Source organism: Castanea sativa, chromosome 11, assembly GCF_040712315.1.
Source record: "Castanea sativa cultivar Marrone di Chiusa Pesio chromosome 11, ASM4071231v1".
In the NCBI taxonomy this organism is placed as follows: domain Eukaryota; kingdom Viridiplantae; phylum Streptophyta; class Magnoliopsida; order Fagales; family Fagaceae; genus Castanea; species Castanea sativa.
Genome location: NC_134023.1, coordinates 69174536 through 69201991, shown reverse-complemented (window position 1 = coordinate 69201991; position 27456 = coordinate 69174536). Strand labels below are relative to the sequence as shown.

At 34.5% G+C, this 27456-nt stretch overlaps 1 protein-coding gene and 2 pseudogenes across 2 annotated transcripts; 2 read left to right on the top strand and 1 right to left on the bottom strand.

Moving 5' to 3' along the window:
- Nucleotides 1-236: 236 nt before the first annotated feature.
- On the top strand, nt 237-5148 carry LOC142615391 (cuscuta receptor 1-like; annotated as a pseudogene).
- Nucleotides 5149-5675: 527 nt separating this feature from the next.
- On the bottom strand, nt 5676-12761 carry LOC142617044 (chaperone protein dnaJ GFA2, mitochondrial-like; annotated as a pseudogene).
- Nucleotides 12762-19237: 6476 nt separating this feature from the next.
- On the top strand, nt 19238-27456 carry LOC142617877 (cuscuta receptor 1-like). Of its 2 annotated transcripts, XM_075790861.1 has the most exons (7): nt 19238-19668; nt 19860-20015; nt 20604-20675; nt 20770-20916; nt 24948-25094; nt 25172-26401; nt 26549-27456. In XM_075790861.1, exons 1-7 carry the CDS (start codon nt 19302-19304, stop codon nt 27337-27339), a joined length of 2910 nt encoding a protein of 969 aa, XP_075646976.1. In that variant the 5' UTR covers nt 19238-19301; the 3' UTR covers nt 27340-27456. The 2 variants fall into 2 exon arrangements, with proteins under 2 accessions (XP_075646976.1, XP_075646975.1); XM_075790860.1 differs by having other exon boundaries at nt 25172-27456.

The window sequence follows — 27456 nt, the reverse complement described above, 5'->3', positions numbered from 1 at the left end:
ATTTTCAGTATCATATAAAATAAATTACCTTCTGGCACCTTTTTTTTATTTAATAAAAATCATCACTGTAGTTTGGTGGAAAGACACCATGATTCAAACTGTGAAGACTTAGTCCAAGTCATGTGAAATAATGGATGTAACTTTTTGCTTTTGGAAAAAGCACAAGATATGATCTGAGAAAGTTGTATGTGTAGTGGGTATATATAGGAGAATGGTGGTAGTGTTATTTCAACTCAAAACCTATTTTGCTTTGAAGTATAAATTAGAGTTGAGCAAAAACTTTGTTAGTCTTATTGTTATAGAAAATCAGAAAAAGAAAAAGTAATGGAGTTGTTGGGACGTTATTGGTGGTGGCCAGTGGTGTTAGTTTTGGTTCATTTTGGTATGAATGGGTGCTTTGGTTGTTGGGAGCAAGAGAGAATTGCTCTCTTGCAATTCAAAGCTTCCATCGCCAACTACACTGACGAATATTATTTTCCTCATTGGGACTTAGGCAACAAAGGGAGTGATTGCTGTGAGTGGGAAAGAGTCAAGTGCAACATCACTACTGGCCGTGTAATCCAACTTACTCTTAATATTATGATGTCTAGGGGATTTCAGAGTGAGGTAGGTTGGTACTTTAATGCCTCTCTGTTTTTTCCCTTTGAAGAGCTCCAATACCTCGATTTGAGTTATAATTGGATTCGTGGATGGGTCCCAAATGAAGGTACCAATTTTATATCCTAAGAAAAGTAGGAAGTATTTAATTTGTTGATATTCTAATTTTTTTTCTATTCCACCTTTTTTTTTAAAAAAAATAGTCGAGAATAAAATTACTGTATTTTAGGAATCATTTTATATTGTTTTCTAGGAATATATAGTTGCATATGTGAAAATTGAAGCATCAAAATTACAGGTTTTGAAAGATTCTCTGCGTTGAGCAAATTGGAGGTGCTACACTTGGATGGTAATAATTTCAATAACAGCATTCTTTCATCCTTAAGTGGAATTGCTTCCCTCAAGGAACTATATTTGGGGTACAACAATTTGAATGGATCAATCCCCATCCAAGGTAAGCCTTTCGGGTAAAATCCTCCAACTAATTTGTTTGACCAAAGTAAATTGTTTGAAAATATTTTTTTTCTTTTTTTACCTGTTCTTTAAAAATAAATGTAGACCATAGATTAGTTGCATGTTAAGATTCATTTTGTACTGTTTTGTGGGAATATAAAGTCACAGACATGCAAATTGAATAATCTAAAAATTGCGGATTTTCAAAGATTCTCTTTGTTGAGCAAGCTGGAGGTGCTTCACTTGAATGGTAATAATTTCAATCACAGCATTCTACAATCCTTAAGTGGTATTGCGTCACTCAAGGAACTAGATTTGAGTGAACTATTTGAATGGATCAATCCATATCAAAGGTAAAAACTCTCATTAATTTGGAAATGAATATTATTGGAAGAGTGTTTCATGCACGCTTATTGAGCATGTAACATTTCTTATTTCCCTCCTATCAATCATTGATAAAGCATTTAGCAACTTGGAGGAGCTTTACTTGAATGAGAATAATATCCACGACTTTGTGACAACAAAAGGTATATAGGCCATAAAAATATATGTTCATTGATTCGAATCAAATACTTCTTTTGTATGGTATGCCAAATGAAATTATCATGTCGATGTTTTTGAGATATTTCATTTTGCCCTATAGATTCAAACATCTTAACTAAGCTGCAACTCCTAGACTTGAGTCATAATGATTTCAGTGCACGAGTTCTTGAGTCATTAACTGCCTTCCCATCGTTGAAGACATTAGATCTCTCAAGTAACAATTTGGAGGGATCATTTACTACTAAAGGTAAGTTATACCATTGACATCAAGGTGGCGTTGTTTGGCATTTTACTTTTAATCACTGGCATAATAGTAGAAAATCTCTATAAAAACCCTATTCTAAATATCGACAACCAAATTTCTTGAAATTCAATAAGACTAAACTTATTGTCTTTCATAAGTATCATAATCTATGTTCGTCTTGTTAAAACTTTGTATTCAAAATGTTAAAAACAAAGACTACACAACAGAGATTTTAATATCGGTTTTTTTAGCATACCTTTCTTAGCCTAAACCAACAATCACATAGGAGTTTCAATGTTGTTCTACGTTGCCCAGAGCGAGCAATTCAAACTCGTTCTATATTCCTACTTTTGTAACCCACGAATAAAATGTTTCTCCAACGGTGTTGCACACGACTAGAGTAATTCAAACAAAATCCACGCCCTAAGAGCCTCACAACAATATTACAATAGATTCATATTCTAAATTATATTAATCTAAAAAAATACATTACCAATTTTTCTAATGACTTGTAAATAATTGAAGTTCATTCATCAAATATTGTAATACTTATTAAATTAATTTCATAATTTGAATTAAATTCTAAAGTATGAAAGTATATAGACTGCCACATTACGTGATAGTCTATACACTATAATTAGATAAAATAAAATTACTTTCTTTCAAAGAATCTGAGTTATGGAAGTGGTCTTGGGTACTTTAACACTTCTGTGTGGTAGCTTAATAATTTTGAGCAATTAGTACTAATTTATGCTCTACCATGTCAATTAGTACTAATTTAAGCTTTCTGCTTTTGTTTTAGAGTTGAGCAAACTAAACAACCTTGAGCAGTTGAAGTTGGATGGTTCATCGATTGATAAAAGTCTTCTTCGTAAAATTGGAGTTATGACTTCTCTTAATGTATTGGCAATGAGAGATTGTGGACTGAATGGCACCCTACCTGACCGAGGTAGGGTTTTTTTTTTTTCCACAATGATATTGCTTTGAATAATTATGATAGTAGACCCTAATAAATAATTATCACATTATACAGGCTGGTGTGAACTTAAGAATCTCCAAGAGATATACCTCAGCGGCAATAATTTTGAAGGGAGACTACCTTCATGTATGGCAAACTTGACATCACTCCGGGAATTGGATCTCTCTAACAATCACTTCAATGGGAACAGTGTCCAGTCTCCACTATCAAGTTTGACATCACTTGAGTACCTTTCTTTCTCATATAACAACTTCTCGATCCCATCCACGTTGTCCTTCCTTTCCAACCTCTCAAATCTTAAGATCCTATTAAGTGATAACAATATATTAGCTTTGGAACCTGACTAACTTACTTGGATTCCAACCTTCCAATTAAAGGTTTTCAGTTTGTCAAATTGTTCATCTAACATTCACAATAAGACACTTCCCAGACTTCTTCATTACCAATATGATTTGCGAGTTATTGTTCTCTCTCACAACAAGTTGGTTGGGCAGTTCCCTAACTATTTGTTAGAGAACAATACAAGATTGGAGCTTTTTATTGTAAATAATAACTCTTTCACGGGGCCTTTTGTGGTGCCATATGATATTCGTCCCAACATGTTCCGCATAGATATTTCTAATAATTACTTTCATGGTCCAATTCCCACAAACCTCGGTTTAATTTTTCCAAATTTAGAAACTTTAAAAATGTCAGGAAATGAATTTGAAGGCAATATTCCTTCTTCTTTTGGAAATTTGGCTTTCTTACGGAGTCTAGACTTGTCTGAGAATCATTTCTCAGGAACCATACCAATGCATTTCATAATGGGTTGCCACAATTTAGTATATCTCATATTATCAAACAATAGCTTCAGTGGCCAAATATTTCCTACCAATTCTAGTTGGACTAAGCTAAGAACTTTACATTTGGACAACAATCAGTTCTCAGGCACGCTTCCAACATGGATAGGGAACATGACATCTTTAGTAGATATTGTTATGGCCAAAAATCATTTTGAAGGTCATATTCCAATTGAGTTATGCAAACTCGTTTACCTTAAAATTCTTGACATTTCCGACAACAATCTTTTTGGCTCTGTTCCATCTTGCTTCAATTCCTCAAGTATCTGTTTTTTTCAATTAAATAAAAATTGCTTGAGCGGTCCAATTCCAAGTTCTTTCCAAAACAACTCCAATCTACTTGCACTGAATCTTCGAGATAACCATCTAACTGGAAACATTCCCAATTGGATTGGCAGCCTCTCATCATTGAGAATTCTGCTCTTGAAAGCGAATCATTTAGGAGGTCTAATTCCAATTCAAGTATGCCTTTTGCAGAATTTAAACATTTTGGATCTTTCCTACAATAAATTTTCAGGTCTAATTCCTCATTGCTTGAGTAACATTACTTTTGATGCATCTGCCCATTATCCTTCTTTAAGTAATTTCCAAGTGGAGGTCGGTCAAGCAAGGTTGTTGTCATCATATTTGAACACAAAGTCAAAAATTATCAAATTTTTCCCTGATGATTCATTACTGTATTACGAATTTGTAATTGTTGAGGAAGAAGTAGAGTTCACAACAAAAACTAGAAATTACTCCTACAAGGGTGACATCCTCAAGTACATGTATGGAATTGACCTCTCATGCAACAACCTAGTAGGTAAAATCCCACTGGAACTTGGTAGGATGGGCAGCAACATTCGTGCATTGAACTTGTCACACAACAATCTATCCGGACCAATTCCAGTAACATTCTCAAACCTAAGACAAATAGAAAGTCTGGATCTTTCCTACAATAATTTGAATGGCAAAATTCCACCTCAGTTGACCGAAATGACCTCTCTAGCGGTCTTCATTGTGGCACACAACAACTTATCAGGAACAACACCCGACAGAAAAAATCAATTCATTACTTTTGATGAAAGTAGTTATGAGGGGAACCCTCTCCTGTGTGGACCTCCATTATATAATAGTTGCACCAAAATGAGACCATCGTCTACAATATCAGTGGATATTGAGGTGGAAGGTGGTAGTTTCATGGACATGAGTGTCTTCTACATAAGCTTTGTGGTGGCTTACATAACTATCTTGCTTGGAATTGTTGTAGTTCTCTACATAAATCCATACTGGCGTAGGGCATGGTTTAACCTCATTGAAGTGTGCATTGACACTTGCTACTGCTTTTTTGTGGTTCATTACTGTAAGTTGTTCAATTTCAGCCTTGCATAGCCTTGTCTTGCTACTATTTTGTTGTGGTTTATTACCGTAAGTTGTTTAATTTCAGACTTGCATAGCCTTGCATTTTAATGATTACATGTATGTGTGTCACTTCCTGTTGGATTTTGAATCTAAAGATTGAATTTTAATACAACGTTGTGCAAAATCTGTATTTGTTGTGTAATTTTAAAGGACTAAGATTGTATTTTTGCATTGTTGCTTTAATTGAATATGTGAGTTATGCAAAGATAGAGAAATACAGCTACCCCTAGGGGGCTAGGAGTCTAGCCATGTAACGGCAAGAAAATCTTAAATCTTGCACTCACCATGAACTCTGCCAAATCACATAAAACATGCTCATGAATTCACAATGCTCAAAACCAGAATATGGGGACATCCAATCCTATGCACAAGCACTTGTATGATCTGACAGCTCCAAAGAAAACCAACTGAATAATGTTTAACTTTCTAAATGCTTCAGTAAATATTGAACCATCTATATATTCAAAAGATTTATTCCAAGTGACATCTAAATATCCATGTACGTGACATTATTCATAACATAATACAAAAACGATAGATAAACTGACTTGACGTTCTTGATAATGAAAAATATTAAAGAACAATAAATAATATGTACACAACCCTTGTGATGCAAGTGATCAAATGTTGTCAAATAAAACTACCATTGTGATTTGTAAGAAAAAAATTACACAACCCTAACAACCTTCTCAACCCCCACCCCATAAAAAGGACAAAAACGACCCAGTCACTCCTACAAAACTTATAGAGTGGGTGGGTCTTTCAACAATTGATGCTTTTTCTTCAATTGCCTTTATCCTTTTTTGCTAAGAATTAGCAAACAAATGACACCAATTGATCTACATTTTACCCTGATGCTCCAGCAGTAGCACGCTTATCATATTCCCCTTGCTCTTCTTTGGCAAACTCTTCAATCAATTCACGTTGCCTTGGGGTCAAATTCCTGCACAAATCAAGCATTTTAAACTACTATAAAAATGAGAGGCTGCAAACACATTCCCATATGATGCTATAGATTAAAGTAATATGACACTTTTTTCCCATATATAGTCCATGCACTGGATTGAACTGAACCATAAAAATACATTCTAGAGGGTGAAAAATCCTACAACAACAATGGCTAAGAACAAGGAAACCTACGATGGAATGCTGACATTGAAGTGCACATATTGATCACCGAGTAAGAGTTCCTCGTCTTGATCCCTGCATAAAAACAACGAATTCAGAGGGAAAACACACGCAATTTCAATATAAAAAAGAAAAAAGTTTATACGCTCAAGATATTTAGAATCTTAACAGACAAATAAAATTAATGATATTACATTTAATAAGTTGCTTAACTAGGGTAAAATCATCAAATCCTACATTGAAATGATGATCAGTAACAAATTGCATATTTTATGCAACTCATGTGGACTCTTAATGTTAGTCATAGAGGATACTCTTCTGTCAAATTTTCATGTTGATTCCTTAGTTTAAAATAAAAAAAGAATAAATCATGGCAGTAAGAAAAAACCACATTGACAAAAGCTGAGGAAGTTGCTTCAATTAAAATTCTGGGGGTTTATTGATACAAGGAACAAAGTGGCTAAAATGTAAAAGGACCAATTATGTCAGACACAATTCTCGATAGAGAGCAGTACGCAAGTGGCAAGCCAAAAATAGAATCATTTATCACACAAAAATTTTTATAAGTGAACATAATGAAATTTGGCATCTTTAGCTCACCAACCTTTCTTCTTCAAAACTACCTTTTGACCAGGCTGGGTGCCAGAGCGAACCTAAATATCAGAAATTAGTTAGATCATGATACTATTGAGAGCTAGAACAAGAAAGAACCTCTACGAGAAGCCAGTAATCTTAGGCTAAAAGCCAACCCCATAGGAATGACATGGAGGGATAGAGAGATGCTATTTGGCTTTGGTTTTTTCAAGTCCCAACAAAGGGACAAATGAAAGAACCTCAACAAACAAACCAGATCTCATTATTAATTGATCCGGTTACTGTCCCATGTGGGGGTCAAGTCCAATAATCAAGTCGCATGAGTTGCATGAGTAAATCCAAATGAACTGACAGAATCTCAACAAAGAAAACAGTCATAAATGAAATTTTCCCATTGCACATGTACTAATCATATATAAACAATAAACAAACCTTGAGGACTACATCTCCTGTGAGAGTTGGGACTTGGATTGTTCCCCCCAAAATAGCCTGCAATCCAATAAACCCAAAAAATAAAAATTAAACAACTAGATCAATTTTTTTTTTTTTGATAAGTAATAAAGATTTTATTAACGGAAAAAATGTAATTCAATTATTTTTATCATTCCTCTAACGGCTTTTAGTGATCTAATAATTATAGAAACAAATCAAAAAGTACCTAAATTTTTCTGCTGCCAGAAAATTCCTGAAATGTATCTTTAAGAACATCTATCTTTAGCTTTATATTCCATCTTTTTGAAACCATAATCAACCTACAGACCCTAAAACCTTCTTCCTTAATTGCTAACAGATGACTGAGGAGGTGTTAAGAAACAGCATAACAGGTGACTTCTTGGAATACATCTACAAAACTCAAAAACTCACAGGAAAATCTTCTATAAAGATAATTTTCCACATTTTCAAGGGTTAGTTCTCATCGTTTTTATCACCATACTCTTAGTCCATTTCCAATCTTCGTCCTGTTATACATAGCGAGAAGAAGTATGTTGTGGGTACTCTTCTCTCATCCATTAAATATATACTATTTGAGATGTTTCCGTCCACAGGACAGAAAACAGGCTGACCTCCAAAAATGTTGATTCAATCAACCACAAATTCATGTTAAGAATATATATGCATCCCCAGATCAGTTTCCCAAGTGTCTGACATTTAAATTTAACCTCTATTCACTTCGTAATTGCAGATTACTAAATTGCCCATTAGTCCAATATCTAATAGTGTAAATTATACTTATACATTAATGTTGAAAAATGACAAGCTTTGTAGACAATGGCTGCTGAACTTCTTTGACAACTATTTAAACCAATTTTGATGATTTAGGTGCATTTTGTTAGAATTTGGGCGTGTGAATTTGAACAATTTGGCATTTTGGTATTTATCAAACTATTTATACTAGATTATTTTGTAGGTTAAACTATTGGCTTATGCGGCATTTTGAACTATTTGAAATGGAGCTTATGGTTATTTTGAATTATGAGAATTACTGTTCATATATATGAGCAAGATGATTAATAGAGATCATGAAAATTGAACAACTATTTTTTATTGTATTTATTGTCAAAATTTTAGTATGAAAACCAAATTCATTCTTGGTTTTTTATTTATATTGATTACATTAGTTGGTTTAAATAATACACATGTTTTAAATTATACAAGAAATGTTATAAAAAATTTGTGCATACCAAACACAAGAAAACGTTCGCAAGTTCATTTTCAAGATCTTTATCAAACACCAGAAAATGAGATAGTTTTTCAGAAAATACTCTTTGCAAAATGACTCATTTTTCAGAAAACGTTAATGCTAAAACAAATAACAGCGTAAATATTCAGAATAAAGTCAAAGATAATTTTAGCTTAGGCATTTAGTTTTTTTTCTCAGCAAAGACCTGAATGCAATTAATATTTCCTCACGCTAAACACAATAGCTATTTTATTCAAAAATCTCATACAACGCACTGTTCAAGACATCCATGCACTACAGGCCACCGATACCTACAAAATGAAGACATTGGAAAGCATTACCTGAGTAATACTCAAAACAGCATCTACATGAATGTCAGCACCTTCTCTTCGGAAAACAGGATCTTCGCGAACCTGCAGAGAAGCAAATGATAGTTTACAGTTTAGGGGTTGGGGGGAAGGCATCCAAGCAGTGAAGTACCCACTAAAAATAAACAAATGATGATACGCTAAACAAATATATATATATATATATATATATATATATATATATATATATATATATATATATATATATATATATAGTTACCTTAATGACAATATAAAGATCACCAGGTTGATTTCCATCAGGATCTGCTCCACCACTTCTACTCACCTTTATGGTCTCATCATTATCAACTCCTGCAAATGGCAAAGGAGAGTCAAGCATCTATAAAAACTAGCATGTTTTGAGGAGAGTCAAGCATCTATAAAAACTAGCATATACAAAACCTATAAAACCGGTTATTTTTCTTTTCTTCTTAAAGCTTAAAAAACGAAATCTGATTTTTGCTACCTGATGTAAACAGATCTGTAATTATAAAATAAAGCCTGCAAACCCATCCATTTCATTCCCAAATCCCTACTCTACTATATCATAACAAACCATATACAAATTTTAAGGCCTGAATTGATAAGATCATGCATTAGACTTAGTAGCAGAGGAATTTATTCTACTCCAAGCTAGGATAAGAATAGCTTGACAACAGCACGAAATTTTAGCAATAAAACCACCAGAGCCAAAAAAAACAAAAACAAAAACGAAATTTTTTTTTTTTAAATCCTAAAATGAAAAAAGAAATACCTGGCACGATATTAATCTTGACTGACTTGGTTCCTAATACAACTCGCCTTCCTTTGCATGACTTGCAGATATACTTAGGCTGCAGAAAAAAACAAATTAACTGGTATTAGAGACTTAGAAAAACCATGAACTATTTATCTCTAATATAACAAACCAGTAAAAAGAAACAATAGGGATAGAAATATATAATATAGTAAACTTTGCACCAACCATCATAAGGTAATCAACACAAATGGAAGTGAAGAAACCACTTAATATCAATGCCTAATAAAGTCAGAGAGATTCATGTATAGTACACGGATTAAACCGCAAAAAGTTTCACACTGGCATCAACTTCACCTGCAGATGAGCCCCACATCTAAAAACTGTCCCTGAATTTCCCTAGAACCCAAAACTTATAACTGCAATTAGCACGTCCAGTAATCCAGCATGAGAAGGCTAAAAAAATTATGTCTACAATTGTTGATCACTTCTTAAAAAGTGAGCTTTTATACTTATCAAAAAAAAAAAAAGTGAGCTTTTGAATTTGATTCAATGGTTCTATAAATAAAATAAAATAAAAAATGATTTAACAGAAATATATTCAAAAACCAATTGAAAAGATAAACAATGCCAACCTATAATCACAAATTAATAACTTAAATTCTGTCAAACATCATTCCTTTTATGTTACAAAAAAAGTATTTTCCAAAGAGAAATTATGAAACATCCATAGAAAAGTGAGAAACAATAAAATTGATGATCTTTTTTTTTAAGTGCAATTCAATTGATTACTTTCAGATTTACGTTAATTATTGCGTGTAAATTCAGATAAATGCAACATACCGGCACAATTTCCCGTTCTCCATGACCAGGGGCGGAGGTAGGGGGGGTTGAGAGGGGGCAATTGCCCCCCCGACCTCACCCAAACCCCACCCCCCTTATATATATAAATATATATATATATATATTTTAGATTTAGTATTTGTTTTGTATAAGTTTTTGTTTGCTTTAAGCTTATGGTCTTCAACTTTGTAATTGCATGTAATTGTACTACGGGGCTGTCACTCTTGGCTCCAGTTGTATTATACTCTTCTTGGCCAGTGATTAGTAAGAAGCTCTTTTAATTTTTTATAATAATGACTTTATATTGATTGTTTTTTTTTTTAAACTTTTACTTGTTTGAAAAATATACTTATAGTCACCTATGAAGTATCTTAAATACAACAACATACATACTAAATCTAGCTTTACACACAAGGAAAAAAAAATACAAAAAAATTAACACTTACTTTATATTTATATGTTAATCAATTTTTTTGTTTAATTAGTCTAGTATCTTTTTATTATACTAATTAAAAAAATTGAAATTGATTTTCTCTTCAATTCTTTATTTTCATCTTGCCCCCCTTAATCAAAATCCTGGCTCCACCACTGTCCATGACACTGAGGACAAGTGATCTGCACCATAAATGGGCCCTGTTGCATGGAAATCTGGATAGGCAGCAAAACGTCAAGTTAAAAATGTAAAAATAATTTTTATCCTCCTTAAAAATGTATAGGTTTCTTCTTCCTAGCAAAACTGACCGTTCCTAAGCCTTTACAGCGAGTACATTTTTCCGGTTTGACTCCAGGGGCAACACCACGCCCACCTGCAAAACTCCAGAAACAGAATAAAATCTTACATTGGGAACCTTTCCTCCAAATTAAATTAACTCTACCAATCAAACAGAGCAAAACAACCAAAATTCTGGAAAAATATCTGCCAGCAGTAAAACTGCAGAATCATTTGAAACACTTGATTAGTGAATAAAAACCACCATACCACAAGGTTCACATGGCAAATGAGTTTGGAATGTCACTGTCTTGGTGCTTCCCTGAACAGCCTCCATAAAGGATAGTTCAAGAGATACCTGTGATCATTAATCAATGATGAAATGCATGTCAAAAGAACCAAATCGAAAACATAAAAACAAATGATATGTGCATAAACAGCAAGCAAACCTTGACATCTTCACCGCCAAGTCTACGACCAAAGAAGTCTTCGAATATCTGATCTCCACAGTAGAGAATGCCACAGCATGCAAATTAAAATATTGCATTAGATTTCAAAGGTGAAATTAGCATCCTTAAAAACAAAAACAAAAAAGCTACAAATGCAGACAATGTTTACAATACATCATCATCCCATCCTTAAACCAAACTGTGGACATTAGCATAAACAGCAAAGCTACAAATGCAGGTAATGTTTCCTCTAGGCTTTATAAGATTTATAATTAAGTGTATTTATCCAAAAAAAAATTATGACTAAGTGTAAGATGAAATTGTTGTGGAACTTATGGATGCAACTCAGAAAGATTTGTTTTTCCATGGCCCTACTATTATGGTGCAGGTACTCTATGCATTAATGGAGCAAGTGAAGATGGATAAGCAGCACTTATACAATAAAAGCATTGACAAAATAAAGCCACAAATCGATAAAACTAAAACCAATAAAACAATTCTGAAAGAATGTACTTACATTGTCTCGGAAGAAATCTTTAAATGGATTATGAAAATCATTGGGAACGCCACCGTCTCCTTGTTGTACATATGCCTCATGGCCAACCTATAAGATAGTGCGTACAGACAACGTAACTACAGATAAAGACTAAAGTGATAGGAAAAAAAGTGCTGAATTATGTTAAAAAATGGAAAGCTAATGTAGTTTCTAAAATGCACAATTAAGTAGTATTATACAGAGTAGTTTTACTGAGATGCAAATATAAAGGCAAAGCTAGTTGGTTTGCTCACTCAAATAAAAAAGTAAACAGAATAATTCATCAAGCTTAGCTACATTAAGATTTTCAACATGTGATTAGAGCCCACTTTCCACAGTAATAAGTTTGATTTTCAATGTCAGACTATTGTTGTTCATCCCAGTAACTAAGAACTGCAATTGTATGCATAATATTTTGGATTGAACACATTCCATCTGCCATTTAAATCTAAAAGTGTGTGCGTGTGTGTGTTTTTAAGCTCCAAGTTGTTGTAACAGCCCTATTGTGGGCCCAGGTTTATACAAAACCACCAGTTTAATGGATTTGACTGGGTCTGCTTCTTGTGAGCTTATCAAACTGGTTCAGTATCCCATTCAGGGGTTTTAGTCTGCACTTGAAGAACACCAATTCCCTCATGCAAAATGATAACAAACTCCATGGTTATAGATTTTCAAAGGGTAGACTAGACTCTTTTGTGTTTGTGCTATGTATTTTGATTAGCAATATTGGATTTGTATAATTTTATAATTATTGGATAAGTATCATATTATTGAGCTAAGATATTTCTTAATATGAGTGTTTGTAAAGTTGAATTTATTCAACTACATGTTGGCTTTATTCCTACCAAATTTGCTTGTACTTCAGCATTTTGAAACCCTGTATTTAGGTGGAAATAATATAAGGGTTGTGTGTGAGAGAGTGTGAAGATTTGATCAAGAGTGTGCAACAAGATGTGTCTTGCGACAAGAACTCACGACTGACTCACGAGTGGTGACTCGCCAAAAAGCAGCACATGCGTGAAGCATGCAGAAAATTGAAGGGTCAAGACAGTTGGATTACTATAGGATATAAAGTACAGTCTGGCCAGTCTGGTAGCTGGCGACTAGAACTTGCGACTCATCCCAGTCGTGAAGTGAGTCCCCAATGCACCCTGTTTTGCTGAAAACAGACTTTTCACATTCCATCTCATATCCTACTATAAATACCCTTATACCTACAAAATGTAGAGAGCTTCTAGAGAGAATTTTGGAAGGAAAACCCTAAAAAAAAAAAACAAGATTGATTCATCCACAATCTTATACATTTGATTCTCCAAATTCCTTTACTTTCACCCTCTTCATTGTCATACCCATGAGAGGATTATAAACTAAATCCTTACCTCACCAAATTCAGAGTAGTGAGAAGGTTCTTGGTGTTTGGGAAGCAGTTCAAGAGAGAACCAATTCATATTAGTTGATGCAATGGGCTAATTGCGGGATCCGATAAGTTAGAGAAGACACGGTTCAGCGTAACTTTGTTGGAGCAATAAGCTTAGAGGGCTTAGGTGTATCGAGTAGATTAGGCTTGAGGGTCTATTGCTATTTATGTATCACAACTGATTTTCTAGTGGATTATTTACCGCTTGGAGAGCGGTGAAGAGGTTTTTCGCTGAGTTTTTCAGTTTCCTCTTCGATAACATGTGCCGGTATTATCTTGTATTTGCATCTCTCTATCCCTTATTCTTTGCTTTTAATTACTGTTGAGTTGTGATTAAAATATGGGTTAGAGTAGTTTGATATTTTGGGTATTGCTTATATCTCATATTTTGCACATATATTGTTTGAATATAGGCTTGGTTTGAAAATTTTGTATTTGGGAGTCTAAACATTCACAAGTGTTTTATACACTAAGTTAGTTTTTAGTGTTGGATTTAAAGATATGGATTTCACACTAAATAATGTGCTATATGACTTAACAAGTGGCAAATACATTCCTCTCTAGGAAAAAAAAAAGTGGCAAATACATTTTTTAAAAATAAATAAAAAATTCATGTGGAAGATACGAGTTGCCTAGCCCAAACCGACCTGACCCCCAACCCAATTAACATGACCCATTTCTAACATGTTTGAAATGGACCATTTTGACATGAACATGTTTTCAACCCAAACTCGATTGACCCAACCCAAACCACCCACCTTTTTTACCACGTTTATCAAGAACTCACAATGTTTAAAACCAGAAAATGGGCACATCCAATACTATTGCCAGTTTCAAGAGATGGCAGAGAAAAAAGAAAAAAGAAAAAAAAAACTTCTATTTTTATTGATAATTAGAAACAAGCACTTCTAATATAAGGTTTTCTAATTGAATTTAGGCAAAACTATGTATTATTATGAAATAGAGCATAACTATTAATAATTAAAAATCTTCCGTATTCATTATAAGGAATTATCACCTTTAATTTTAGTTGTGAGTTGTGACTTTGAACTCCCTTGGTGCTTGGACCCAGGGCAAAATTGGGAATTGACCTAGTTTTCTAAACAATATAATTAGTAGGCACTATTATAAAACTATATTTTTTACTAACATTTCAAGTCTAAGAGAGTCGATTTTGGGCCTAAAAATCAAGTTTTTGATGGTCTGATCACGTCTGATGTGACATTTTTTTCATGTGACGTCCACCTAAAAATCAAGTCTCTAAGACTCGATTTATAACCCTTTATAAAACATGTTTAACGTTTTAAGCCCACCATTTACATCTTCTCATCAGAGAAAAAAAAAAAAAAAACCCAAAACAGATCGGCGTGGGTGGACCAGTTATCCCGTCACTCTCATCGTCCAGAAGATTCTCCGGCGGCTACTCTCACTCACCTTCTTCATCTTCCTCTGCCTTCGCTTATTCCACTTTAAGCTTCTCTTCCAAATCGACGACCTTCTTCAACAACAACCACCACCACTCTGCCTCTTCGCCACGTGTCAACATGTACGGAGCCTCGCATCCGTTGTCTCCTTCGGTGTGATTCTCCATCGACCACCACCGCTTGATCTCTCCCAATAGATCCATCTTCGTCTCCCCACGTGGTGGTGCGTCTGGTGCCATCAGCAACCTTCACCACCACCACCAGATAGTGAAGTGCACCACCCCTCAGAAATGAACCTGTACGTGCTCTCTTACCACTCACCTCGGCTCCTTCTGCTGCAGCTTACACAAAGGCTTCAGCTCCCACTTGCACTCACAGTTGGCTACGCCGAACAGACTCAACGCTCGTAAATCGGCGATGACCAACTCCCTCATCCAAATCAGTGGCATGGAAGGCGATCTCGTGAAGAAAAAAAAAAAAAACCCAAAAACTGATCTGAAGCCACCCACGCTGATCTGTTTATGGGTTTTTTTTTTCTCTCTCTTTCTTCTCTAATGAGAAGGTGTAAAGGTGTGTGCTTAAAACATTATACATGGTCTTATAAAAGGTTATAAATCAAGTCTCTAAGACCCGATTTCTAGGTGGACGCCACGTGGAAAAAATGCCACATCAGACGTGGCCAGACCATGAAAATCGACCCTTTAAAGACTCGATTTTTAGCCCAAATTTGACTCCTTTAGAATCGAGATGTTAGTAAAAAATATAGTTCTGTAACAGTGCCTACTAATTAAATTTTTTGGGAAACTGGTTTAATTCCCAATTTTGGCCCTTGGACCCAAAAACAAATCCTATAAAAATATTGGAAAATCCTAATTTGGAACAGTATTGTTTATCCATGCCAATTTTTTTTACCATTTAGAACATCTTACGTGAAAGGTTTTTTTGGAATTTAGCATGCAGAGACGAACCTAGGTGGAGGCTCGGGCCCCCCTTGGGTCCTTTTTATTATTATTATTATATATATATATAGTTATTATATGTTTAATTTTTGTAGCTAACCCCCTTCTAAAACCTTAAGTCCCCCATTCTCTTCAACAAGCCTATCTATCGTCATCCAAAAACTTAACAAAAACAATAAAAACATTCACAATAGTGATTGTATTTTAGCAAATATATATATATTTGTCTCTAAAGAACCAAAAAAATCATGTGTTATTGGAGAAGCTAAAGCTAAATTTTTTGTAACAACAGTAAACGGGTATAAATGTCAATTGATTGTAGCAAGTTGTTAAAAATAAAATACAACATTTTATTAAGATTATATCTCTTATTTTAATTAAAAAACTCAAATTCTCTCTCTTCCTTTATCATTTTAATTAGTTATCTATATTATTTTAGATGAAGTGATAAAAAAAAAAAATAGAACATTTGACATTGGATGTATTGTAAAGTGAAGTGATAATATAAATAAAACAGTTCTTTGAGGTGCTAAAAGCTAAAACCACCATTGTAAATGCTCTAACTTCAACCAAAAAATAAATAAAAAACCTAGCCAACCAAGTATTAAAAAAAAAACATTTTTTGTTTTTGATTTTGTCTTTGTTAGCAAATGGTTGTAGCTTAATGTATTTAGAAACAACGATTTTGAGTATTTAAAATTTTTTACTATATAGATGTCTACTTAGAGTTTTTTTTTTCTTTATACTCTGGTCTCCCTAGCTCTAGTTTAAAATCCTGTGTCTATCCCTATTAGTGTGCCAAATGCCAAATATTTAATATTTGGCACATGTGATGCTGTTGCTTTAATATGTTTTTGTCTGGAAGCAAATTCTATTGGGCCAGAAGAAAAAGAAAAGGACTTATCTTCTTCCACCTTTTTTTTTTTTTTTTTTTTTTTGAGTATTTAGCAAAACAAATTCTCATAGGGCTGGATGGACACCAACCATGGACGCGAAGTCTTCCACTCTCATGGGTTGGGACTTCTAAAATAATGCAAGGTTGATAATACAAGTTATATGGATTTTTATTTTGATAAAGAAGTTAAGAAAGCATAATTGACGCCAACGTGGTCTTTGATCTTTTGGTGAGTTGAGGTCTTCTCTAGTAATGTAAGTAAAGTTGTAAACCTCATAATATCAATGGTATTGGCTAGTTAGCACTATGAAACATTTTCCAAAAAAAATAGAGTACTTCATAGTTCATACCAATTAAGAAAGCACCATTAGCGCCAAAGTCACTATGAAATATTATTTTCCAAAAGAGTACTTCGTACGAATTAGGAATTAAAGCACCATTAACGCCAAAGTCTTTGACGTCTTCTTTAAGTTAGTTTAGGCTTTCCACATAATGCATAATTTATAACACAAATGGTACGAGCTAGTCGTCATTAAACATTTTTCAAGAAAGTAATAGATACGAAACTTGGAAAGCACCATTGACGCTAATATTTTCGCTACTAAGTTGAGCTAAGTCTTCTTCACTATTTTCTCAATAAAAAAGCACAGTGTTCTTGAGTAGGACCTTATTGCAAAATTAAATCCGAAAGATATAGGAGTAAGTCAATTAAAGTATTTATATATCAAAGGAGAGTGAATTATCTTTTTGGTGAAAGTAATTAAAAATTAAGAGTTTTATTCCTGCGACACACTAAATCGTAGACTTTTAAATGGGACTTGTTAAACTTCATAATTTCATATATATATATATATATATATATATATATATATATATCCCAAAAAAGAAAAAAGAAATCTAGCTAGGGTTTAAACTTTGAAGGGCCTCATTTACAAATTTAAAAGTGTGAGCTTAATTAATATGTACCATTTCCTTTGATATGTGATTTGTGCAAAGATAGAGAGAGAATTCACCTTCCCCATGTAAAGGTTCAACAATTATGTTCAAGTGTGTAGAGGTGTAGACACTCTATATTGTACCTCTATTACGATGCATATATATACCCTCAAATGTACATTCCCCTGACGATGAACAAATTGAATGACATGCTCAAACTATCCAATCTCTTGCTCATATATTTGTCGTGTTTTTAGCTTTAATTTACTTTTATTTAAGTATATAATTGTTATTTTGAATACATTAGAACATCGATATTTGTTTATAATTTTATACTTTCATTGTTTGGTTTAGTTTTAGGAGCACATTGTGCATAAAAAAAAGGGAGAAGTTAACAAATATAAAAAATATTAAAAAAAAAAGTCTGCCATGCCATTATTTAAAAACCACTTAAGTTATCCAAGTAACCAATCACTACCATACTACGGCACTAGAATTGCATTACCAACAAAGCCTAAGCTGCACAACTATAATTATCTAAAGATAAAGTTCAAAATTAAAAAGAAAAAAAAAATTGGTTATTTCATTTTAGCATTGGGAAAAAATTAAAAATTCTTACTCCATACTAATCTTGTCTTTTGCCTAAGAATGTGAAAGTTTTGTTGTGCACAAAAAGTTGTTTATATGGATTTGAAAGTAATTTAATTTATGCAATAGTCATAGCTATAAAATGTTAAATCTTTATTACTGATTTACTTTCATGGTATACTTAAGTTATGTTAAAATTTTGCATTGTAGCTGAAGTGACTAACAAAACTACTCAACAACTTGAGTTGTAATTTGCAAGTATAAAGACTTTCAGTGCTAGATTTGCTACTAACGTTGAGTAGATTGAGTGCAATTCATATTAAATATTTACTTATTCTAATTTACCTAATATGTTATGTTTTATTTTTAATTTAATTATCTCTCAAGGTAATTAATAATATGACTTTATTTTATTTTACATGCAACTGGAATAGGTGCATCTAGGAAGGTTGATAAGTGATAACTTGAAATAGTCCATGACATCAATTTATAATATTGCGTGTGTGTTATTTTATGGTTATGGTATCATTAGTGGGATTTGAATTGTGTAAATTTTAAATATATACCTTTAAATTGGTTTATTTGAATTTTTATGGCGGTTTGAACCCAAGTTTTGGAATTTTTAAAGAATTGTGCATTTTCCATTCCAAGTTTGGTGGTTAAAAGATCAGACCCTAAACAAGTAAACATTATCTAGGAAGAAAGTCTTTGGTTTCTTGTTGGGTTTTGGTCTTCTAGTCTTCTTGTTTAGTGCCTGCCAACTGTAAGCGAAAGAAAAAAACACGCTTTGCATATATTAGAATTTTTTTTTGGTAAGCATTTATTAGATATATTGTAATGATGATGTGGACTGTTTGATAACAGTATATATGTGGGATGCCCCTATTTCATCTCAAGATCAGTTGGAATCATAAGTGAGAGAGTTGGACAAAAACTTTGTCAGTCTTACTGTCATAGAAAATCAGAAAAAGAAGAAAGTAATGGAGTTGGGACGTTTTTGGTGGTGGGTAGTGTTAATTTTGGTTCAATTAGGTATGAATGGGTGCTTTGGTTGCTGGGAGCAAGAGAGAGCAGCTCTCTTGCAACTCAAAGCTTCCGTAAACTCCACAGCTGATATAGAAAATTTCCAAACTTGGAACTCAACCAATAAAAATAGTGATTGCTGTGATTGGGATGGAGTGAAGTGCAACAACACTACGGGGCGTATAATCCAACTTGATCTTAGTTCGATAATGTCTTGGAGTGGGGAAGATTGGTGTTTAAATGCCTCTTTGTTTCTTCCCTTTGAAGAGCTCCAACACCTCAATTTGGAGGGTAATTATATTAGTAGATGGGTCCCAAATGAAGGTATGTTCATATGTTAAGCAAAGTCAATTGGTAGTGTTTGTCGAAATTATGTTTTACTTCTGCCTTATATTTTTCTTTTTGAATTTTCAAACGGGAAATTAATTGTGGCTTAGGATTCACTTTATACTATAAATAGGTTGTGGGAATATATAGTTGTGGACATGAAAACTGAAACTTCTACTAAATTGCAGGTTTTGAAAGATTCTCAGCGTTGCGCAAGCTGGAGATGCTTTACTTGGCTTATAATCATTTCAACAACAACATCCTGTCATCGTTCAGTGGAATTTCTTCGCTGAAGTTACTAGATTTGAGTGCAAACAAATTGAATGGATCATTGCACATCCCAGGTAAGTCTCACGGCTAAAATTCACATCAAGTTGCAAAGAGACTGAAAGAGTGCCTCACGCTTGAGGGTGTAAACTTTTGCTCTTTTTGTGTATTTTGAGAATTTCTCCTCTTAGTTATTGAGATTTATGCAACTAAAATCTCACTTTTATTCTTGGCTCTTTTAAATTAAATTATCGAAGAGAATCATTATGATTTCAGTTTTAGTTTAAGCAGTTGGAATAAATTATGAGAAGTACAAATATTTCTAAATTAATAAAATCCTGAACAAATTTAAAGCCTTATCAATTTGTGGATTTGAAATAATTTGGGTGAAATGCGATTTCAAATTAATTACACAAGTGTTATGCACTTATGCTAGACAAAAACTCTCAAAAATCAAATTCATCATGTGTTGTTAAAGTACATATCGAACAACAATTAAAAAAATCAATTATTATTTTAGATCATCAATAATTTTAAATAAAAAATTAATAAAAAAACGAATAATTTTTAATTATCAAATGCAAATGTAACCTTAAAATAATCCAGACAAAATCAATTGATGAATATTATGATTTTTTCTTTTTATATATATGTGGAATTCAAAGCATTTAGCAACTTGGAGGAGCTCTACTTGAATGACAATGAGATCAATGACTTCGTGACAACAACAACAAAAGGTAACGATTGTTTTTAAAATTATATGTTCATGAATTCAAATCAATTCCTTCTTTTATATGGTATGTCAAATTATCTATTTTACTTTGCCTATAGGTTCAAACAACTTACCTAAGCTGCAAGTCCTAGAGTTGGATTGGAACAATGTTAATGCACGAATTTTCAAGTCATTGACCACCTTCACATCATTGAAGATCTTAAGTATGAGAGAAAACAATTTGGAAGGATCGTTTACAACTAAAGGTAAATTATACCATTGACAATTTACGGTGGTGTTGTTTTGCATTTTTCTTTTTCGTCATCACTGACTTAATCTCAGAAAAGCAGAAGCTATAATAAAACCTTTTTTTTATTATTAAATATTGTTCATTTTTTCTGAAACAAAATATATTGAAAATAAATTAAACTGAACTTGTTTTCCTTAACATCATGCTTTATTTTGGTCAAACTTGTTTTCCAATTCCTTTAATATTCTCAATAACTGTTTGCATTCCCGCCAATAAAAAGCTTCTAATTCAATCATTATTTGCACATATTTTTAGACCATTCTCATTTGTTAATGCTAGTTTACAATTGTAATAGAGGATCACACACTATAACATGGTGCAACCTCCTCACAAGCGTAATAGACCCCACTTGCTAGCTAGTGCTGCTTCATATTCATAGGATTTGTTATTCTTTAGATAATTTTTAATTAAATGGTATTTGTGTTAAGGGTATGACTTTCGGAATTGATATATTTTTTCCCAACTTATTGGAAAACATTTTGGTTAGAAAGTACTCTAATCATCACAAAGAGGAAAGGCAATCATTGTGACATCTTTAGATTCGATCGAAGAGGAACCTAGCCAGAAAGGGGAGAAATTTCGAGCGGCATATAGTACATCGATCCCACTATTGGATAAGTTTCAAGGAAGTCTATCGTTATCGCCGATTCAATTTCCTCAACTACCTGTTCAAGCTTAATCACTAGTTCAATTAGATCGTGACGCCCACAACTCTTTTAATCCTTTGTTGATTGAGTCTGTAAAGAAAGAGGAAGGAAACTAACCCCGAAGGCAAAATGACACCATTTTAGGTGGTCTTGATCTAATCATAAAATCTAACCCAGTTCATGACACCAGTTCGATCCAAGCTCCTTAACCTTTTTTTTTTTTTTTTTTGATGAGAAATGCTGTTATTTTCATTAACTTGCTTAAAAAATCAATACATCTTGAGTCAAAGAGGACTCAATAGGTGTAGGGATGTTCTCAATCCATGTTACAAAAGTTTCTAAACCTTTGGCATGTTGTGACAAGAAATGGGCGGGCTTATTTCCATTTCGTCGAACGTGTGTGAGCTGTACAGCCCTGAAGCCTTGAAGCCGTAGGATACATGAGGAGACAATATTCTGTATTGTCGCTGGAGGCGTGATAGAGACCGTGAGATACCTGTGGAGCACCTCCGAGTCTGTCTCGAACACAACATCGCGTAACCCGACGTCCCAAACAAAATCAATTCCCTCTTCCATGGCTTTTGCCTCGGCTTCCAACGGACCCAGTGGTACCCACAGTTTCTTACTCATTGCCGCCAGACATTGTCCTGTATGATCCCGGGCTACAACCCCTATTCACACCGCGTCGAGTTGTTGAAATACGGCACCGCTGACATTCATCTTATACCAGGGGTTGTGTGGTGGAGCCCAGGTTGTAGGTGTGGCGATGGTTGATATCGTAATCCTGTGGTTCGCAAGCCGATATTCTTCAAGCGAGTTGATTGCCAACTGCAGAATGACTGCGCTGGTTTGCCGTGATCCTCCTGTGCGAGCTTTGTTGCGATTCAGCCATAGACTCCATGCAATAGTGACAACCAAACTCAGTAATTCGTCCCCAACGTGTTGATTGAATATCAAGTGCCAAAGGAGGTCAAGGAAACTGTCGAACCTCAAACCATGGCTGTGAACACGTATGTCTGAAGCTCGCCAAACTTCCTGGGCTTTGTTACACTCCCAATATATGTCCGGTTGTCTCTATTCCAATGCCGCATGCCTCGCAGGTTGGGTCATCAAGGACTTTCCTTAAGTACAGGTTGGACTTTGTTGGTTGGATGTTCTTGCATGCTCTCCATGCAAAACATCGGATCTTGCTTGGTACTTTGAGGCGCCATAAAGTTGTCCAAAACACCGAAGTATGCTGGTTGTTTGATGTAGAACCCAGAGAGCTGAGAGAGCAACCTTATAGGCAGAGTTAACCGTGAACTGTCCTTTTGGTGTGAAAGCCCAAACCATGCGATCCGGTGGCTTCCGAATACTTAATGGTTTGCTCAAAATGGCTTGTGCATCATGTGGGAGGAAGATTTCCTTTATAAGGCCCATTCTCCAATTCCCCGTATCATTGTCTATGAGCGAGCTGACATGTGACTCAGGATGCAAGGCATGTGGGTGGGTAGTGACTCTAAAGGTGGAGCAAGTGGGCAGCCACTTATCAGTCCAGATCTTGATTGAATTCCCGTTGCCAACCTGCCATCTGTATCCATGTTGAACTATCTTTTGAGCAGCCATGATACTTCTCCAAGCATATGAAGGCTTTGACCCCATTTCAGCGCTAAGGAAGTCCTTCTCCGGAAAGTATCGAGCTTTGAAGACCCGGTGGACAAGAGAGGAGGTGTTGGTTTGTAAGCACCAACTTGCTTAGCCAAGAGGGCGAGGTTGAAAGCTTTTAGGTCACGGAAGCCTAAGCCTCCTTTAGTTTTTGGTAAACAAATCTTGTCCCAACTAGACCAACCAATCTTGTTTTTTCCATTGTTTTGGCCCCACCAAAAGATTCTAACCATGCTTGTTAGTTCATCACATAGAGCATTAGAGAGTTGGAAGACGCTCATGGTATATGTTGGGATTGCTTGAACCACCGCTTTTATGAGGATTTCCATGCCTGCATGGGTTAACAATTTTTCCTTGCCATCCATTGAATATTGATACTAACATAACCGGAATCTACACCTTTCCTCAATAAATGAAAACTACAGTCAGAGAAGGCATACATAAGGAGAACCCACCTCGCTCTGGCCATTGGCCGCAGATGAATTTTATGAGAATGTGGAGAAAGATAGTATAGAGAGAAGAGAGATAACGTAAGATTTACATTGTTCATCCTAATAGCCTAAAAAGAGTCTTGAAAACTACATCTTCATTTTAATAGCAATTCACTCTCATAATGAATTTAATGTATGGTTTATATAAGGAGAGAGATAGGGTTAGCAATACATAAACTAACAATATAATTAGGTCTCTTGGGCCTATACATTAAACCTGATACCTCTAACAATGAAGCAAGAGTGGCGATCAAACACAGCGCTGTGATATTGCAATCATGCAACAGAGCTGGCTCTCTCCAGCATAGTCTTTACATTCTACAGTGGCGATGGTGAATTTGGAAGGGTTCGGCTATAAGGATTAAAGTGAGGGAGGGAGTGGTGACTTTAGGTTTAAAGGGTACAATGGGAATTTCAATACGAAAGTGAAGGTAAGAGCATAAATTTGGGGTCAAGCTTTGACTTTGGAGTGCAATGCAAATTTTTTATTATTATAAATATTAGTGTGCGTGGTATATATATATATATATATATATATATATAAAAGGTCAAAAAAGATTTATAAATGTAAAACAAAATATACAAGCTTAAAAAAATTAGCCCAAGAACAAAAAACACCAATACCAATACTAAAATTAAGTTCAACAAACCATTTTTACCCAAAACAAACAATTTGACCCTTTAAAAAATTTTAAACAAAATAATTTTGTCTTTACCTAGTAACAAACACACACATCAAAGACATAAAAAAAAAATTTAGTTAAAAAAAAAAACTTTTCAGAGGCTAAGCAGCAAAGCCGAAGTCCAAAGTTGCTGTACATAGCCAGTAGCAAAGCCGCCTTTCTTAACTTTAAGTCTTGGCTCCGTCCCTAGTTGTAGGAGAGGTTGGTGTAATTTATTTCGAAATTAAGAAGGTCTATATAAAATTTGAAGCAAGAGGGGAGGTGGTCAAAGAAATTTTAGTAAACCTCAAAGGAGGTTGGTACAATTTTCTCATGGTAAAGAGTAGCGTTCATTGCCTTCGCTCTCTTCTCTCTCTAGATCTATCCTATTTTATTCCTTTTATTTTAATTGTGGTTTAAGAAACTTTAATCTTCCTGCATGATATCCTCATAATCTTTTGCTGTGACTACTTCATGTTTTACTTTATGAATCACTTTTTCATGATTTCTATACCTAAAGTTCTTTTTTCATTATTGTTTTAGAGTTACGTGCATTAAACAACCTAGAGGAGCTGTATTTGGATGGTTCTTCCATTGATAAAAGCTTCATTCGGAAAGTTGGAGTTATGACTTCTCTTAATGTATTGACAATGGCATTATGTAGATTGAATGGAAGCTTATCTACCTCAGGTAGGTAATTTTCACAATGATATTGCTGAGGATTATCGCAACAATAGAATCTAATCATTAATTGTCTCATTTTACAGGCTGGTGTGAACTTAGAAACCTCCGAGAGTTAACCCTCTCTAAGAATCAGTTTGAAGGGATATTGCCTTCATGTTTGGCGAACTTGACAACACTTCACTTTTTGGATCTTTCTTACAATCACTTCAATTGGAATGTCCAATCCCAATTATCTGATTTAAAATCACTCGAGTTCCTTTCCTTGTCAAATAATGAATTCTTGAATCCAATCACCTTCTCCTCCTTTTCTAACCTCTCAAGTCTCAAGTTCCTACTAAGTGATAACAACAAAATTGCTCTTGAAACTAACTCTCATGCTTGCGTTCCAACCTTCCAATTAAGGCTCTTCAGGTTGTCTAAGTGTTCATTTAATGGATTCGATACAAAGCCTCCCACATTCCTTCAATACCAATATGACTTGCGAGAAATTGATCTCTCCCACGATAATTTGAAGGGGAAGTTCCCCACTTGGTTGTTAGAGAACAATACAAGATTGGAGGTTCTTATTTTAAGAAATAACTCTTTCACAGGGTCTTTCCTGGTGCCATATCATCTTCATCCTAACATTAAGGAGATTGATATTTCAAGCAATTGTTTACAAGGTCCAATTCCTACCAACTTTGGCTTAATTTTTCCAAATTTAGAGTATTTAAACATGGCTAACAATGCATTCCAAGGTAGTATTCCTTCTTCTTTTGGGAATTTGGTTTCCTTATGGGGTTTAGACTTGTCTACAAATCATTTATCAGGAACAATGCCAATGCATTTCACAATGGGTTGCTACTCCTTAGAAATTCTCAAATTGTCAAATAATAATTTCAATGGCCAAATATTTCCCACCAATTTTAATATGACTAGTTTGGAATATTTATATTTGAACAACAATCACTTCTCAGGAAAGATCCCAAATAGCATCTCGCTCATGACATCTTTAGGGGTAATTGTTATGGCCAACAATCAACTGGAAGGTCGTATTCCCATCGAGTTATGCAAACTCATTCATCTTGAAATTTTTGACCTTTCCGAGAACAATTTGTCTGGCTTTGTTCCATCTTGCTTCAATTTGTCAGGTATCCGGTTTTTTCATTTGAATAAGAATTCCTTGAGTGGCCCAATTCCAAGTGCATTCCAAAACTACTCCTCTCTGGTTACATTAGATCTTCGAGATAACTACCTAAACGGGAACATTCCTGATTGGATCGGCAGTGTCTCATCATTGAGCATTCTCCTTTTGGGAGCAAATCATTTAGAAGGTAGGATTCCAACTGAACTATGCCTTTTGCAAAAGTTAAACTTGTTGGATCTTTCCTACAATAAATTTTTAGGTCCAATACCCCCCTGCTTAAGTAACCTTTCATTTGGAGCTTCAACTGATAAACCTGATTTAGAAGGTCTCTCAGGCGAGAGTTTTGGTCGCACAAGTAGTCCACCAACATGGGCATATCCAACGACTCCAAGATGGAGAGGGTTTGCGTATGAAGACCCAACAATTGAGACCTTCGCACCTGTGGATTGGAAACAAGATGTGGAGTTCACCACAAAGAGTAGAACTTACGCCTACAAGGGAGACATTCTTAACTACATGTCTGGAATTGACCTCTCGTGCAACAGGTTAGTTGGTGAAATCCCGCCTGAACTCGGACAGATAAACAGCATCTTTCGTGTAATGAACTTGTCACACAACAATCTAACAGGACAAATCCCTATAACATTCTCAAACCTAAAGCAGATGGAGAGTTTGGATCTTTCCTACAACAATTTGAATGGTAAAATCCCCCCTCAATTGACTGAATTGACTTCTTTAGAAGTCTTTAGTGTAGCACATAACAACTTTTCAGGTCCATTGCCAGACAGAAAATTTCAATTTGGGACTTTTGATGAAAACAGTTATGAGGGGAACCCTCTCCTATGTGGACCTCCATTGCATAAAGATTGCACCAAAATTGGACCACAATCTATAATGCCAGTGGATCATATGGAGGAAAAAAGTGGGAGTTTCATGGACATCAATGTCTTCTATATAAGCTTTGTGGTGGCTTACATAATAGTGTTGTTGGGAATTGTTACAGTTCTCTACATAAATCCTTATTGGCGTAAGGCGTGGTTTAACCTTATTGAAGAGTGCATTGACACTTGCTACTGTTTTGTTGTGGTTTATTACCATAAGTTGTTTAATTTCAGGCTTGCATAGCCTTAGTTACAAATGATTACATGCATGTGTCTATTCTTGTTGGATTCATGTTCTTCAAAGTTTGTATTTTCTATGTAACTTTAATGGACTAAGCTTTCGTTTTTGCATTTTTGATAT

Bases quoted from the DNA above. Each gene is read 5' to 3' on its own strand.
- LOC142617877 (XM_075790860.1), top strand. From the start codon at position 19,302: ATGGAGTTGGGACGTTTTTGGTGGTGGGTAGTGTTAATTTTGGTTCAA. The intron at 19,669-19,859 runs GTATGTTCATAT...ACTAAATTGCAG, and splicing joins TAGATGGGTCCCAAATGAAG to GTTTTGAAAGATTCTCAGCG. The intron at 20,676-20,769 runs GTAACGATTGTT...CTTTGCCTATAG, and splicing joins CGTGACAACAACAACAAAAG to GTTCAAACAACTTACCTAAG.